The sequence below is a fragment of the Sinocyclocheilus rhinocerous genome, unplaced genomic scaffold (assembly GCF_001515625.1).
Source record: "Sinocyclocheilus rhinocerous isolate Xijiao unplaced genomic scaffold, SAMN03320098_v1.1 scaffold499, whole genome shotgun sequence".
NCBI lineage: Eukaryota > Metazoa > Chordata > Actinopteri > Cypriniformes > Cyprinidae > Sinocyclocheilus > Sinocyclocheilus rhinocerous.
This window is the reverse complement of record NW_015637156.1, coordinates 1,777,395-1,789,592: the sequence shown is the minus strand read 5'-3', so window position 1 is coordinate 1,789,592 and position 12,198 is coordinate 1,777,395. Positions and strand designations below refer to the sequence as shown.

Sequence of the window (12,198 nt, the reverse complement as noted above, 5' to 3'; positions counted from 1 at the left end):
GTTGTTCTTTGTTTCCGTTGTTGAACGCCGCGCACAAACGTCGCTGTCGACCGGCTTACGTCACTTCCTAGTACACACTGTCGGTGCGAATGCAACCCTTTAAATGGTACTGGGAAATAGTTCGTGCAAAATCGTCCCAGTACTTTAGTACTGTACATTTAGTTCTGGAACTAAAGCGGTGCGAAAGGCCCTAATATAACTATACACATTTCTAACTGTATACATGCATAACTAACCATATTCTAACTATATTTATCTGTATACTTGTCTAACTATAACTGTGTATCTGTCTGTCTAACCATCCAACTGCATTTCTGTCTAACTATATCTAACTGTATTCCTGTCTATAACTCTCTCTATATCCGTGCATATATAATCACAGAACCTAATGTATCAGAAGTACTGGCCATATACTGTGACCTCTGTTCTATTTTTGGATTTCCTTTTCCCTCATTATACAAACTGCGAACAATGCTTCAACAACCCTCTATTAACTCCAAACAAACACTTTGTTGCCATGTGACCCTCAGAATGTTTGCAAAACCTTTATTTAACATTTAAAGATCCTCCCATGTGACCCACAGAGGCGGGACGGAGCAGTGCAGAGCAAACGTTTGCTCTTAGCCACACGATTGTGAGGATGCGTTTGAACAACATTGGGTAAACGTTCTTACATCGTAAAGCTTGTAGAAAATGGCATTTGCAGCAGTAGAATGGTACATGTATAACTAAGAATGAGCAATGAAACAATGCTCTGCAAACAGCTTCCACTTCTATAATGGTCTTGCCAATAACTCAACCCCCAACATCCTTTTCATCATGGTGTCGAGTCAGATTACATGATACTGTTGTCTCCTGTCTGAGAGGACGGAATGGTGTGTTTTTGATTACACACATGTTGGGTTTCCATTTTTATGGGGACATTCCATAGGCGGAATGGTTTTTATACTGTACAAACTGTATTTTCTATTGCCCTACACCAACTCTACACCTAAACCTACCCCTTATACGAAACTTTGTGCATTTTTAGATTTTCAAAAAAAAACAATTCTGTATGATTTATAAGCTTGTTTCCTCATGGGGAACAAAAAATGTCCCCATAAGGACAAGGATTTTGGATATTGTTATCTTTGTGGGGACATTTTGTCCCCATTACACGTGCTTTACCAGGACCACACACACAGTGCTGGGTAGTAACTGATTACATGTAATCGGACTCCAAAATTAAATACTTGTAATTAATTATATTTGAACCAAAAAAACATGAGTGTGGTGAGAACATAAATATTTGTCTATCTCTGGAGCTGTGGTGTGCCAACTTTGATTGTTTTGGTTCAAATTTTTGTGTGGTGGAGCACCCACATTGAGCTTTTTGCCTACTGGATGTGCGCACTTGGACTGATTTTTATTTTTAATTATATTATATTGCAATTTAAAATGTCATCGTCACATTAGTTACCTTTTTATAGATTACATGATTACATAGTATTATTGACACAAAGGCAGTAATTTATTCATAATTTGATTATTTTTTTATTCTCTTAAATTTTCCTTTTTAAAATTCTACCACTTTATATATTTTGAAAGTCTTCATTCATAGTCTTCAAGCTCATTCATAAACCCCAGTTTGGGAAACCCTAGCATAATGTAATGTTTAATACACTTCATGATGTTGATAACAAAGAATGGAATATATCAAAAGTAATCTAAAATTAATCAAAAAGTAGTCAGCTAATATGTGTAATCCAATAGAATATGTTACAAACTATAATTTCCATCATGTAATTTATATATACAGAGTAGTAATAATAAATATGTACGAACAGAAGAGAATTCAATTAAAACATTTAAAAAGTTGCCCGTTCAAACACTTTGTAACAAATTTAGTTTGTTCCTTTCTTTTGTGCTCAGTCTAGTAACAATCATCTTACTTCCTACTAAGGAAGGCGTCTGATCTTGGTCAGGTGATCCTAAAAACAGATTAATTATATATGGCTTCCTTACTAATCATTCAAACCCTAGTTCATACACGCACTGGTTGTTCCATTATGTTTCTTGTGAACTGCTGGCATATGTTCAGTGCAGACAGTCTTTTCTTACCTCTCATCCTTTATCTTCCTCTCACAGAACTTCTTTCCGGAGCAGATGTTAGCGTGGTGTCAGGAAACTAATGGCTCTATCCCACAATCACAGCTCTTACAGGTGAGGAAGAGACGCAGCAAAATCTGAATTAGCCCACATTATGAACCTGTGCATCACTCTTTTGCAGCTGAATGAGCATTTTAGTGGATTCAAACAGCTTTTGAAATGCACACTCATGTCTTGTGATACCAAAGAGGCCGCGTTAAAGCATGAAAGGCATCCAGATTTGAAGAGCTCATTTTCCAGATGGTCCTCTACTTTTTTTTTTTTTCTCTCCTGTACAGAATTTCTTGAATTCCAGCAGCTGTCCAGAGATCCAGGGCTTCCTTTATATGAAAGAAACGGGCCGCAAGTCTTGGAAAAAGCTCTACATGTTCTTGCGCCGTTCTGGATTGTACTGCTCTACTAAAGGAATGTCAAAGGCAAGCTTCTCTTTAATAGAATATTAATTCAAGTCTTTAAATTATACATGTATTTGTGAGCATATATGTGTTTTTACAACTATAGACAGCTGTTATGCATCTATTATTCCTAAATTTGCTTGCAAATAAATACAGTACAGTCCAAAAGTTTAAGTACACATTGAAAGCCTGGGATTTATTTTTTAAATCATTTCAAATAAATATTTATTAAATATGTTATTGTAATGTTACAAGGAGCTTAATTGTAATTGTATCACTATTAATTATTATTATTATTTACTAATATTTAAGGCCGTTTCACACTGAGCGTGATGTGAAAAAGCGAGGCGAAACGCAGATGAACGGTGCTTTCACACAGAGTACAAACTGATTGATTGCTAATTCACGCCTGCACGCTAGGTGGTGCCAACCAGCAATGCATTTTTCCTCCGATATGTATCTCGTATAAGGTCCGCTGCTCAATTTACAGCATTAAGTTTGGTTCTACACCAGAAACAAAAACTATCTATAACCCCATATGAATCAATTTTTTTCGATTCAAAAGCATTGTCACGTCAAACATTCGCACCGAATTTTCGCGTTCAGTGTGAAAAGGCTTTAATAGATATACCAGGAGACATGCAAAACATGCAGTGTTGGGGTGCCTCCAGGACCAGGGTTGGGAACCACTGCCATAAACAAACAAACATATTTATGTTAATGTGTCCCTTTTAACATTTTCTCAATTTGTAATGCGAATAATACAAATGCATCAAACTTGTTTAGAATAATGGCAAATAAAGGATTTCAGGATAACTGTTTTTACTGTTTATAGCCGTCACTATGTAGGTCTGTCTTTGTGAGTTGTATTGTGATGAATTTATAATTGGGTTGTTTAGGAGCCAAGACACCTGCAGTTACTGTCGGACTTAGAGGACAGCAATATTTTCACTGTGACAACGGGCAGAAAGATGCACAACGCGCCCACAGACTACCAATTCTGCATTAAGGTGAGCAGGATGCCGGTCAGTAAATTGACTTTGACATTGAGAATAGAGGAGGCATGGCTGGCACAATTTCAAAATCAATGGTTTTCCCCTTTAAATAACTACCCATGCCTCACCTGGTACAATGCATGCTAGTCCTTATTAAAGGGGACATAACACACACAGTTTCACCCAATCTCATATTGATCTTGAGTACCTATAGAGTAGTATAGCATCGTTCATAGCTCCAAAGAGTCTTTAGTTTTATCATATTTATAAAAGAAAATACAGCTTTCCTGAGCTCCTGGAGGCGCTCCGTGGGCGGCGCTAAAGAGTGACGAGCACTTGCCCAATTGTCAACAAAACACAGACATTTGATGCCGTTTTACTTACCGTCTGCAGTTCTGAATCATGACCGGTATCTTTTATAGCTGGGACCGCTCCATCTTTCAGTATCAAACGATGTGCAAATCCAGTGCCGAACTGGGCCTTGTTTATAAAACATTCGTCAACAAACACACTTGCAAAACTCCGTTGCTGCCCTGGAAAAACAAACTGCTTATGTTCACGTAACGCTGGGTTCTTTGGTAAGCTGGACAAGGTTATCTTTCCCTTACAGCCAAAAACACACTTCTTTGGAGACATTCTTCTCAAGCGAGTCCCGTTCAGTGCAGCCGAATGAAGCGCGTTGATGGGCACGCTCTTGCTCTCGCTCTGATCGATGTGTGTGCGCTCTTACGGGAGAAATGCCCATACAAGGAGTTCCACCCTTCATTACGTCACGAAGAGCCAAGCTCGAAAAACCGGAAGGAGTATATTTGACACAGAAATACTCGTTCTACATTCATACTTTAACAGTGTAAATAACTCAACATGCATGAAATAGCATTAGACCTTCCCTTTACCTTGAGTGCCTTGATTTGACAGTAGATATCTTGCTTGATTGACAGCCCAGTAAGGGCAGGACAGAACTGAAGGAGTTGAAGATGCTGTGTGCTGAGGACGAGCAGAGCCGAACGTGCTGGATGACTGCTTTCAGACTGCTCAAGGTATACAGTAAAAACAGAAAAATTATGAAATATTATTACAATTTAAAAGAACCATTTTATATTTTAATATATTTTAAAATGTCATTTATTCCTCTAATGGAAACGCTGAATTTTCAGCAGCCATTAGTCCAGTCTTCAGTGTCATACAATCCCCAATCCAATCAGCATGCACCAGATTTTTTTATTTTGTGTGTTCGTTTATTTATTTATAAAACTATTTAAAATTATTATTATTAATGAACATTCTAGATTTTCATATTTAATTACTAGAGATTTGTTGTGAACAAGCTGTCCCTCAGATATCTCCCAGACACACCCTTTTGTCCATTCTTGTTAAACCAGACACTTTTTTTTTTTTTTCCAGTTTGGAATTCGCTGAGAGAAGGAGGTTCTCATCCAGAATTTTACGGTGCATGGGTCCATCGGTCCTTCAATGCGGTGAAGTCATCCTGTACCCATAGCAGAGAAACAGCCCCAAAGCATAATGTTTCCACCTCCATGCTTGACTGTAGGGATGGTGTTCTTGGGGTCATAGTCAGCATTTCTCTCCCTCCAAACACAGCAAGTCGAGTTGATGCCAAAGAGTTCAATTTTGTTCTCATGTGACAACAGCACTTTCTCCCAAGCCTTCTCTGAATCATTTAGATGTTCAGACGGGCCTGTACATGTGCCTTCTTGAGCTGGGGGACCTTGCGGGCACTGCATGATTTCAACTCATTGCAACGTAGTGTGTTACCAATGGTTTGCTTGGCGACAGTTGTCCCAACTGCCTTAATATCATTAACTAGCTCCTCCTGTGTAGTTCGGGGCTGATCCCTCACCTTTATCATGACCATCCTTTCCCCATAAGGCGAGATCTTGCATGGAGCACCAGACAGAGGGCGATTGATGGTTATTTTGTATTTCGTCCATTTCCGAATATTCTTTTCTGGATTTTTTTGTTGATGTTCTGTCTCTATCCGTTAAAATAAACCTACCATAAAAATTATAGACCCTTAATTTTTTTGTAAGTGGTCAAACTTGCAAAATCAGCAGGGGATCAAATAATTATTTTCCCCACTGTATACTCAGGCAATGAATTAGGGTTTTTAATTTTGTTATGCATTTATAACAACATTTAAAATCTCTGTACAGAAACGGAGTCAGAGAATGAATGTTTTGGGAAGCCCCAGTCCTCTACATCCCTCGCCGTTAAGCTCAGGTGAGTGTCGCAGCATTTGCTTACAGTTTAGCACCTTCAACACTAGTTGATTTAAGTGGTATTTTAATAGAAATAACATTTTATGCCGGTAAATGTGGACTTGCGTTTATGTCCTCAGTGATCCACAGGACACAGTTATGGTTCCATGGCCGCATTATGAGAGAGGAGTCCCACAGGATGATTATGCAGCAGGGCCAAGTTGATGGGTATGACACTTTCCACATTTATAGGCAATATTAATTGCTGTTTTATAAGTGGGCAGTGAAATTAATCAGTCTTATGTCTCGCAGGTTATTCCTGTTGAGAGACAGCCAGAGCAACCCAAAAGCATTTGTTCTCACGCTGTGCCATCATCAGAAGATTAAACACTTCCAGATTTTACCTGTGAGTCCCTAATAAACACTCAATACAAACTACCCTATTGCATGTATTAATGCTTATTCAAGAATAAAGATCAGGGCAAACTGCTATTTTTTTGTCATGTTACCTTATACTTATAAAAGGTGTAATTTACAGCGATTACGTTCAGTGATTGAGAGAGGTACATGAGAATTTAAATGTTAACTTTTTTAGGTTACATTTATTTTAAAAATAAATTTAAAAGTTAAAGTTTTGTTAAAACAAATTTTATTTATATATAAATATTGTATATTATATATATTTATAATTCTGTGCATGTTAGTGAATTTGCAGTGTATAAAACAGTTTTGTAGCTGAAAATGAGGCATGATTTATTAAAGGAAATATTAATATAAAATGTTTTTGTTAATTATAATATTAGGCCAATGTGTACTTAGTAAATACATCCTTAATTACGTGTAATAAATGTATAATTTTTTATATTTATGTAAAATGCTGAATGTATTTAATATTTATATTATACACAATTTACATATATTATAATATAAGAAAAATAATAATATTATTTATATAAAATGCTGAATGTTTTAATATTGAACTATATATAAAATTATAAATAATTAATATAAAATTATATTAAATAATTGTGAATGGAATTTTGCTTAGTTTACCCCAATCACCTTAACATTATGCCACATTTTTATTTGTAAGATTGTCTGCTTGGCAGGAGAGTTTATGATTTAAAAATTGATTCAGTGATTTAAAAATCTATCTTATTCTCACTTCTTTCTCTCTGGCAGTTTGAGGAGGATGGCCAGGTTTTTTTTAGCCTTGATGATGGCTCTACCAAGTTCACAGACCTGATCCATCTGGTAGAGTTCTACCAGCTCAACAGGGGCGTCCTGCCCTGCAAACTCAAACACCCCTGCACCATGGTGGCCTTATGACCCCCTCCTGATCCTAACAAACAACACACACACAAATAAAACTAACTGAGAAACTGGATGCTTTTTTAAAATAATAATTTTCAGTCATTTTCACAATAAGCCCCCCCCCATAAACTGAACGAATCGGGACGGTCGTTTCATGTGGTGTGTCTGCGAAGACTTGCTTTGCTTAAAGTTACTTGATGACGATTGATATGTATTGTAATTTCCTACCTGAACATTTTGCACTCTCAAGCTGAAAGCAGGTGATCTGCTTCATCCTGAGCTTACCGCAACAACTGTTACCCATTTGCCTTCCTCCTACAGTTCACCGTTTCGTTTTTTGTCCTCTTCTAAACTCTTCCTGGGGATTCCCTGTGTAATGATGGGATTAGTGCAGCGCCGATGACAGTAATGACCATGTGAGGTGACACATCCTCAGCTAAATAATGTAACCCGGTCTTTCATACATGGCTATCTCCATGTCGGTGAGGAAGGACTAGCCGCAAGGGGTAGCAGACTTGCACTTCAATAAATTATACTTGAGTGATGTGCTTTACCAGCATAAGAATTAGTTACGTTTGGAGTTCTAATCAAGCTTTGCCTTAAAGGAATGTTCTGGGTTAAATATAACTTAAGCTCCATCGACGAGCTTCATCTGTCGCACACTGTTGATTACTACAGAAAATGTGCTTTGAAAAAAGTGTCGACAGTCACCTGCTTATAATGAAACTCCATTTTTCTCAATGAACTTGCTTTATAAGTGGATTTCAATCACCATATTCAATATTAAGTTTGTTTCCAAACTGTCAGACAAGTATTTCTGTCATAAATTACATTATGCCACAGAGTCGCACCATAGTTTAAAGGGACAGTTTGCCCAAAAAATGAAATTTGTCATCATTTGTCAAAATGGTCATCCTGATCATCGTTCCAAACGTGTATGACTTCCGTTTTTCAGTGGGACACAAAATAAGATATTTTGAAGAATGTTTTTGTCCTTACAGTGAAAGTCAATGGGGTCCAAAACAGCATTTGGACACTGCTGATTACTGTATGACTACAGAGTCATACAGATAAGAATTTTTTGAGTAAATTGTCCCTTTAAATTTGAATTAGCAGAACGTAGAAATCAGAGTTTAGGGCGCAAGGGTTAATAATTAACCATGATCTTTTGAGAATTATCCATATCATTTTAATCCAGATCACTTGTTCTGTTTAGGAAGACAATGGCTTGTTTGAGTCCACTGAATTTGCTATTTTTTCCTGTCAGGAGGCACGTATTTCGCTGAAATGCCATATTGATTATGCATAGTTTATATTTGGAACCATCAAAAACTTGACTCGGGCCTTAAAAAGCCACTGAAACTTGACCCAGGCCTCTCTGGTATGGTGTATCCCACCCTGAGCACAATTCAAGAGGGTTGTTATTCGTTTCCTACACTGACTCCAGGTCGTGTTACTTTGCGAACATACCTAGCTATTAGTATAGCCCTTAGCTATTAGTATAGTAACTGCCTTTTCAAATCACTGTGCTGTTCTTGAGCCATGTTAAACCCCTAAAAGTGATAGGCCAGGCCCGGACTGAGCGTCTGCGGGGACGTTCACGTACACGCTTGAGGACTATGGAAGGCCAAAAGGGCCAAAAACGTGAATTTTAACACGTCAACAACAGATTAAATATGCGTATTTAACGTGTTGTTGATGTGTAAAAATTCACGTGTTTTTGGCACTTTTGGCCTTCCATAGAGGACTTTGCGAAGTCACGTCTCACAGGCGTGTCTGTAATCCTCCAGGGCTGCGTGACATAATGTGGTGAGGAGATTATCTCCCATGCCAGTTTTGCAAAAGGAGGTTAGCGGCAAAAGGCTTGTGTACGGTTACCTGCGGCGCTACTTCAGCAGTTTCCTGTCTGTCCCTGACGTCCGCCTTGTTACCCTTCCAACACTGGCCCAGCAAGACAAAAAGACGTAAATCGATTTTGTAAATTGTTACGAAAAGTACAAGCTTTACTCATTCAGTGTCAGGGACACTAGGCTTTTCATCACATGTTAGATTTAGTAATTTAGTCACCGTTCTAGTCTGCATGAGTTAGACAAGGATGCCTGAAAACGAAGAATGTTCTAACTGGAATACGTAAGTGTGAACGCTGATTAGTTCCGTCCAACTCGAGCTCTAAGTGTTTGGATGATGCTTCTTTTCATCAGACTTGTGCTGTTGTGTGGCTCACAATGATGAAATGCCAAACATGCATGTGAAATCAACTTCCCCAGCCTTGATTATGCCGGTTTGGTAGTTTTTATTATTTTTTTATTTTTTTTAACACAGGTGACTGGAGATTATTTCACATGTGTGTTTGGCTCATATGCAGCTTTGTCTATTAGAAACATGGAAATAGTCACGCTCTTCTAAGTATGTGGAGCCTAAGGAGAGGAAGTAGATCTAACACTGTATTAAAACACCATCTATGACTATATAAATGTGGTGCGCTCCAAAACAGAATGAAGATGTTGCGCATAAAGTGCAAATTATGCATATTCCCTCTCGATTTGTACCAGTGTGAAATATTTTTAGCTTATATTGTGTTTTCATTTTTGTCACAAATGTCTTTTTATAAAGAGTATATATTACAGTATTAAATTAAAAATGTCTTGTGTTGTCTTTATTTCACTATATTGGTTTAGTGTTCAGAATGTTTAGATTATTAGATTATGCGATTATGCAATGAGATTGTCCAGTCTACAACTAGCTTTAAGATTACATCCAGTGTTTTTTTTAATTCAAAAGTGCAAGTATTGTATTAATAATAAATATATTCTTTAAAAGGTTGAAGTTTATCAGTTTAAGGGTAGATAGATAGATGATAGATAGGCTAGTTAGATCAGATTAGATAGATTATTATGCAAAAGCGGGCTCGTCCGGGATTTGAACCCAGAACCTCTCCCACCCTAAGCGAGAATCATACCCCTAGACCAGGGGTAGGCAAGTTCGGTCCTAGAGAGCCGCAGTCCTGCAGAGTTCAGCTCCAACCCTAATCAAACACACCTGAACAAGCTAATCAATGTCTTGAGGATTTCTAAAAAAAAAAAAAAAAGATCTACTGATTAATAGCGCCATCTGGTGGCATAAACCTGGAGTTACAGAGGTGCCCTTTAGAACAAATTAAAATAATGCCTTCAAAGTAGCAATTAGTTTGCGACATTATAGCAGTGTTTGAACGGCTGCAAATAATTAAACAGATTGATGTCCATGTGTTCTGAAAACTGAATGACATCAAAATATGACTACGAATATATTCTTGGAAATATCTTCGGGTAGAGCTGGTCTGCGTTAGTCATTTACAAAGGACTTTAGACATAGGCTAAACAATGTTGCTGAATTAAAATATTATTTTCATAGCATAACCGAGTTGTTAACGTGAACGCCAACGTGGTTCATGCATACCAGGTATGATTTAAAAATAAATAAATGAAAATCGATAAAACTTGACTCAAGGGAAAAACCGATAGATTACGCTACCTACTACTGTAAAACGTGAGTTTCTTTAATCTAGATTTAAACAGAGAGAGTGTGTCTGAACCCCGAACGTTATCAGGAAGGCTATTCCAGAGTTTGGGAGCCAAATGCGAAAAAGCTCTTAGTTAGAGTTAAGCTTTATCAGACAGAATACCCTTATAAATATGTTTAAAACGTGTGCTGTTTTGTTCTGAAATAGGACAAGGGCTGACTGAATGCATGATTACTGGTCTTGTAATAGACCAGTTACAGTATAACTTCATATTCTGCTTGATGTCAGCAGTGCAGAAAGTTCACAGGACTTTACCTTAAGGCAGTGGTTCCCAACCCTGGCATGGAGGCACCCCAACACTGCACGTTTTGCATGTCTCCTTAATCAAACACACCTGATTCAGGTCATCAGCTCATTAGTAGAGACTTCAAGACCTGAAATTGGTGTGTCAGAGAAAGGAGACATGCAAAATGTGCAGTGTTGGGGTGCCTCCGGGACCAGGGTTGGGAACCACTGCCTTAAGGTGTAGCATCAACTGGCTCGTTGGTCTAGGGCAGGGTTCCTCAAATCTTGCCCTGGAGAGCCAATGCGCTACAGAGTTTAGCTCCAACCCTACTCAAACTCACCTACCTGTGATCTCAGTGTCTCATGAAGAGGTTCAGTCTCCTGAGTCTCTGTCTGTTAAATCAAGAGATTCTGCTTCTATCAGCTGCACTGCATCTTCTGGAATTGGTTATGACATGAGCTGGTATCTGCTACAACCTGGAAAAACCCCTAAACTCCTGATCTACGGAACGAGTAACCTTGCATCTGGAGTTTCAGACCGGTTCAGTGGAACTTCTTCTGGATATCAATTTACGCTGAACATACGTGGAGTCCAGCCTGAGGATGAAGGAGAATATTACTGTATGGGGTATTATAGTGGCAGGTGCTCACAGTGAAACAGCATCGTACAAAAACCTCCTTTAGTCTGACAGCAAAGAGAATATGAAAATACTGAGAAGTTCACAATATCAGTCAGTTATGATATCATCAGATAAGTTGTGCTTAATTAGATTTGCAAATATAAATAGTACATCCATGAGATAATACACATTGAGGAATTAAATATCCATATTCAAAACATAATAATGACTTTAATGTAGCTTGCGCTCACTGTTGTACACTGGAAGCAGTTCCGGGCAGATGACGTATGAGTTCAATGCTGCGCATGCACCAGTGAGTCTCGTGAAAACCAATTTATTATACCAATTATACCATATATAACTCAGACTGGATTCGTCTGAAAGAAGAAAGTCATATACACCTAGGATGACTTGAGGGTGAGTAATTTATGGGCTAATTTTCATTTTGGGGTGAACTAACCCTTTAATTAGACTTTAGTTCATTATAAATGAAACATTAAATCCATGTGTCTGTTTCAGTATTCACATACTCTTTCATTCCTCCTTGTAGCATTTTGAGCAACAGAAGTAAAAATCTGTCCATGACATTTTAATTGTAATTTGAAATTTGAAATGAATTCAGCTGAAATGAACAGCCTATAGAGTAAGTGAATTTTAGCCTTAGGCAGGGGCGTAGCCATCATTTCAGAAGTGAGGGGGACAGAAATGTTATATATATAT

General features: G+C 37.9%; 1 protein-coding gene and 1 gene segment (V, D, J or C); both read left to right on the top strand.

Annotated features, from left to right (window-relative positions):
* Positions 1-7,456, top strand: part of LOC107748738 (growth factor receptor-bound protein 10-like) — a 48,877-nt gene extending 41,421 nt beyond the window's left edge. Inside the window, exons 6-15 of the mRNA XM_016563680.1 lie at positions 2,086-2,202; positions 2,427-2,564; positions 3,443-3,553; positions 4,480-4,578; positions 4,943-4,952; positions 5,429-5,469; positions 5,713-5,779; positions 5,898-5,985; positions 6,070-6,163; positions 6,940-7,456. Coding sequence (XP_016419166.1) covers positions 2,086-2,202; positions 2,427-2,564; positions 3,443-3,553; positions 4,480-4,578; positions 4,943-4,952; positions 5,429-5,469; positions 5,713-5,779; positions 5,898-5,985; positions 6,070-6,163; positions 6,940-7,086 — 912 coding nt within the window. The 3' untranslated portion in view covers positions 7,087-7,456. The remainder of the gene's footprint in view (positions 1-2,085; positions 2,203-2,426; positions 2,565-3,442; positions 3,554-4,479; positions 4,579-4,942; positions 4,953-5,428; positions 5,470-5,712; positions 5,780-5,897; positions 5,986-6,069; positions 6,164-6,939) is intronic.
* Positions 7,457-8,898: 1,442 nt separating this feature from the next.
* LOC107748737 (Ig kappa chain V-I region WEA-like) lies at positions 8,899-11,514 on the top strand. The segment is given in 2 exon segments: positions 8,899-9,035; positions 11,283-11,514. Coding segments are annotated over 2 exon segments (369 nt in total).
* The last annotated feature ends 684 nt before the right edge of the window (positions 11,515-12,198 follow it).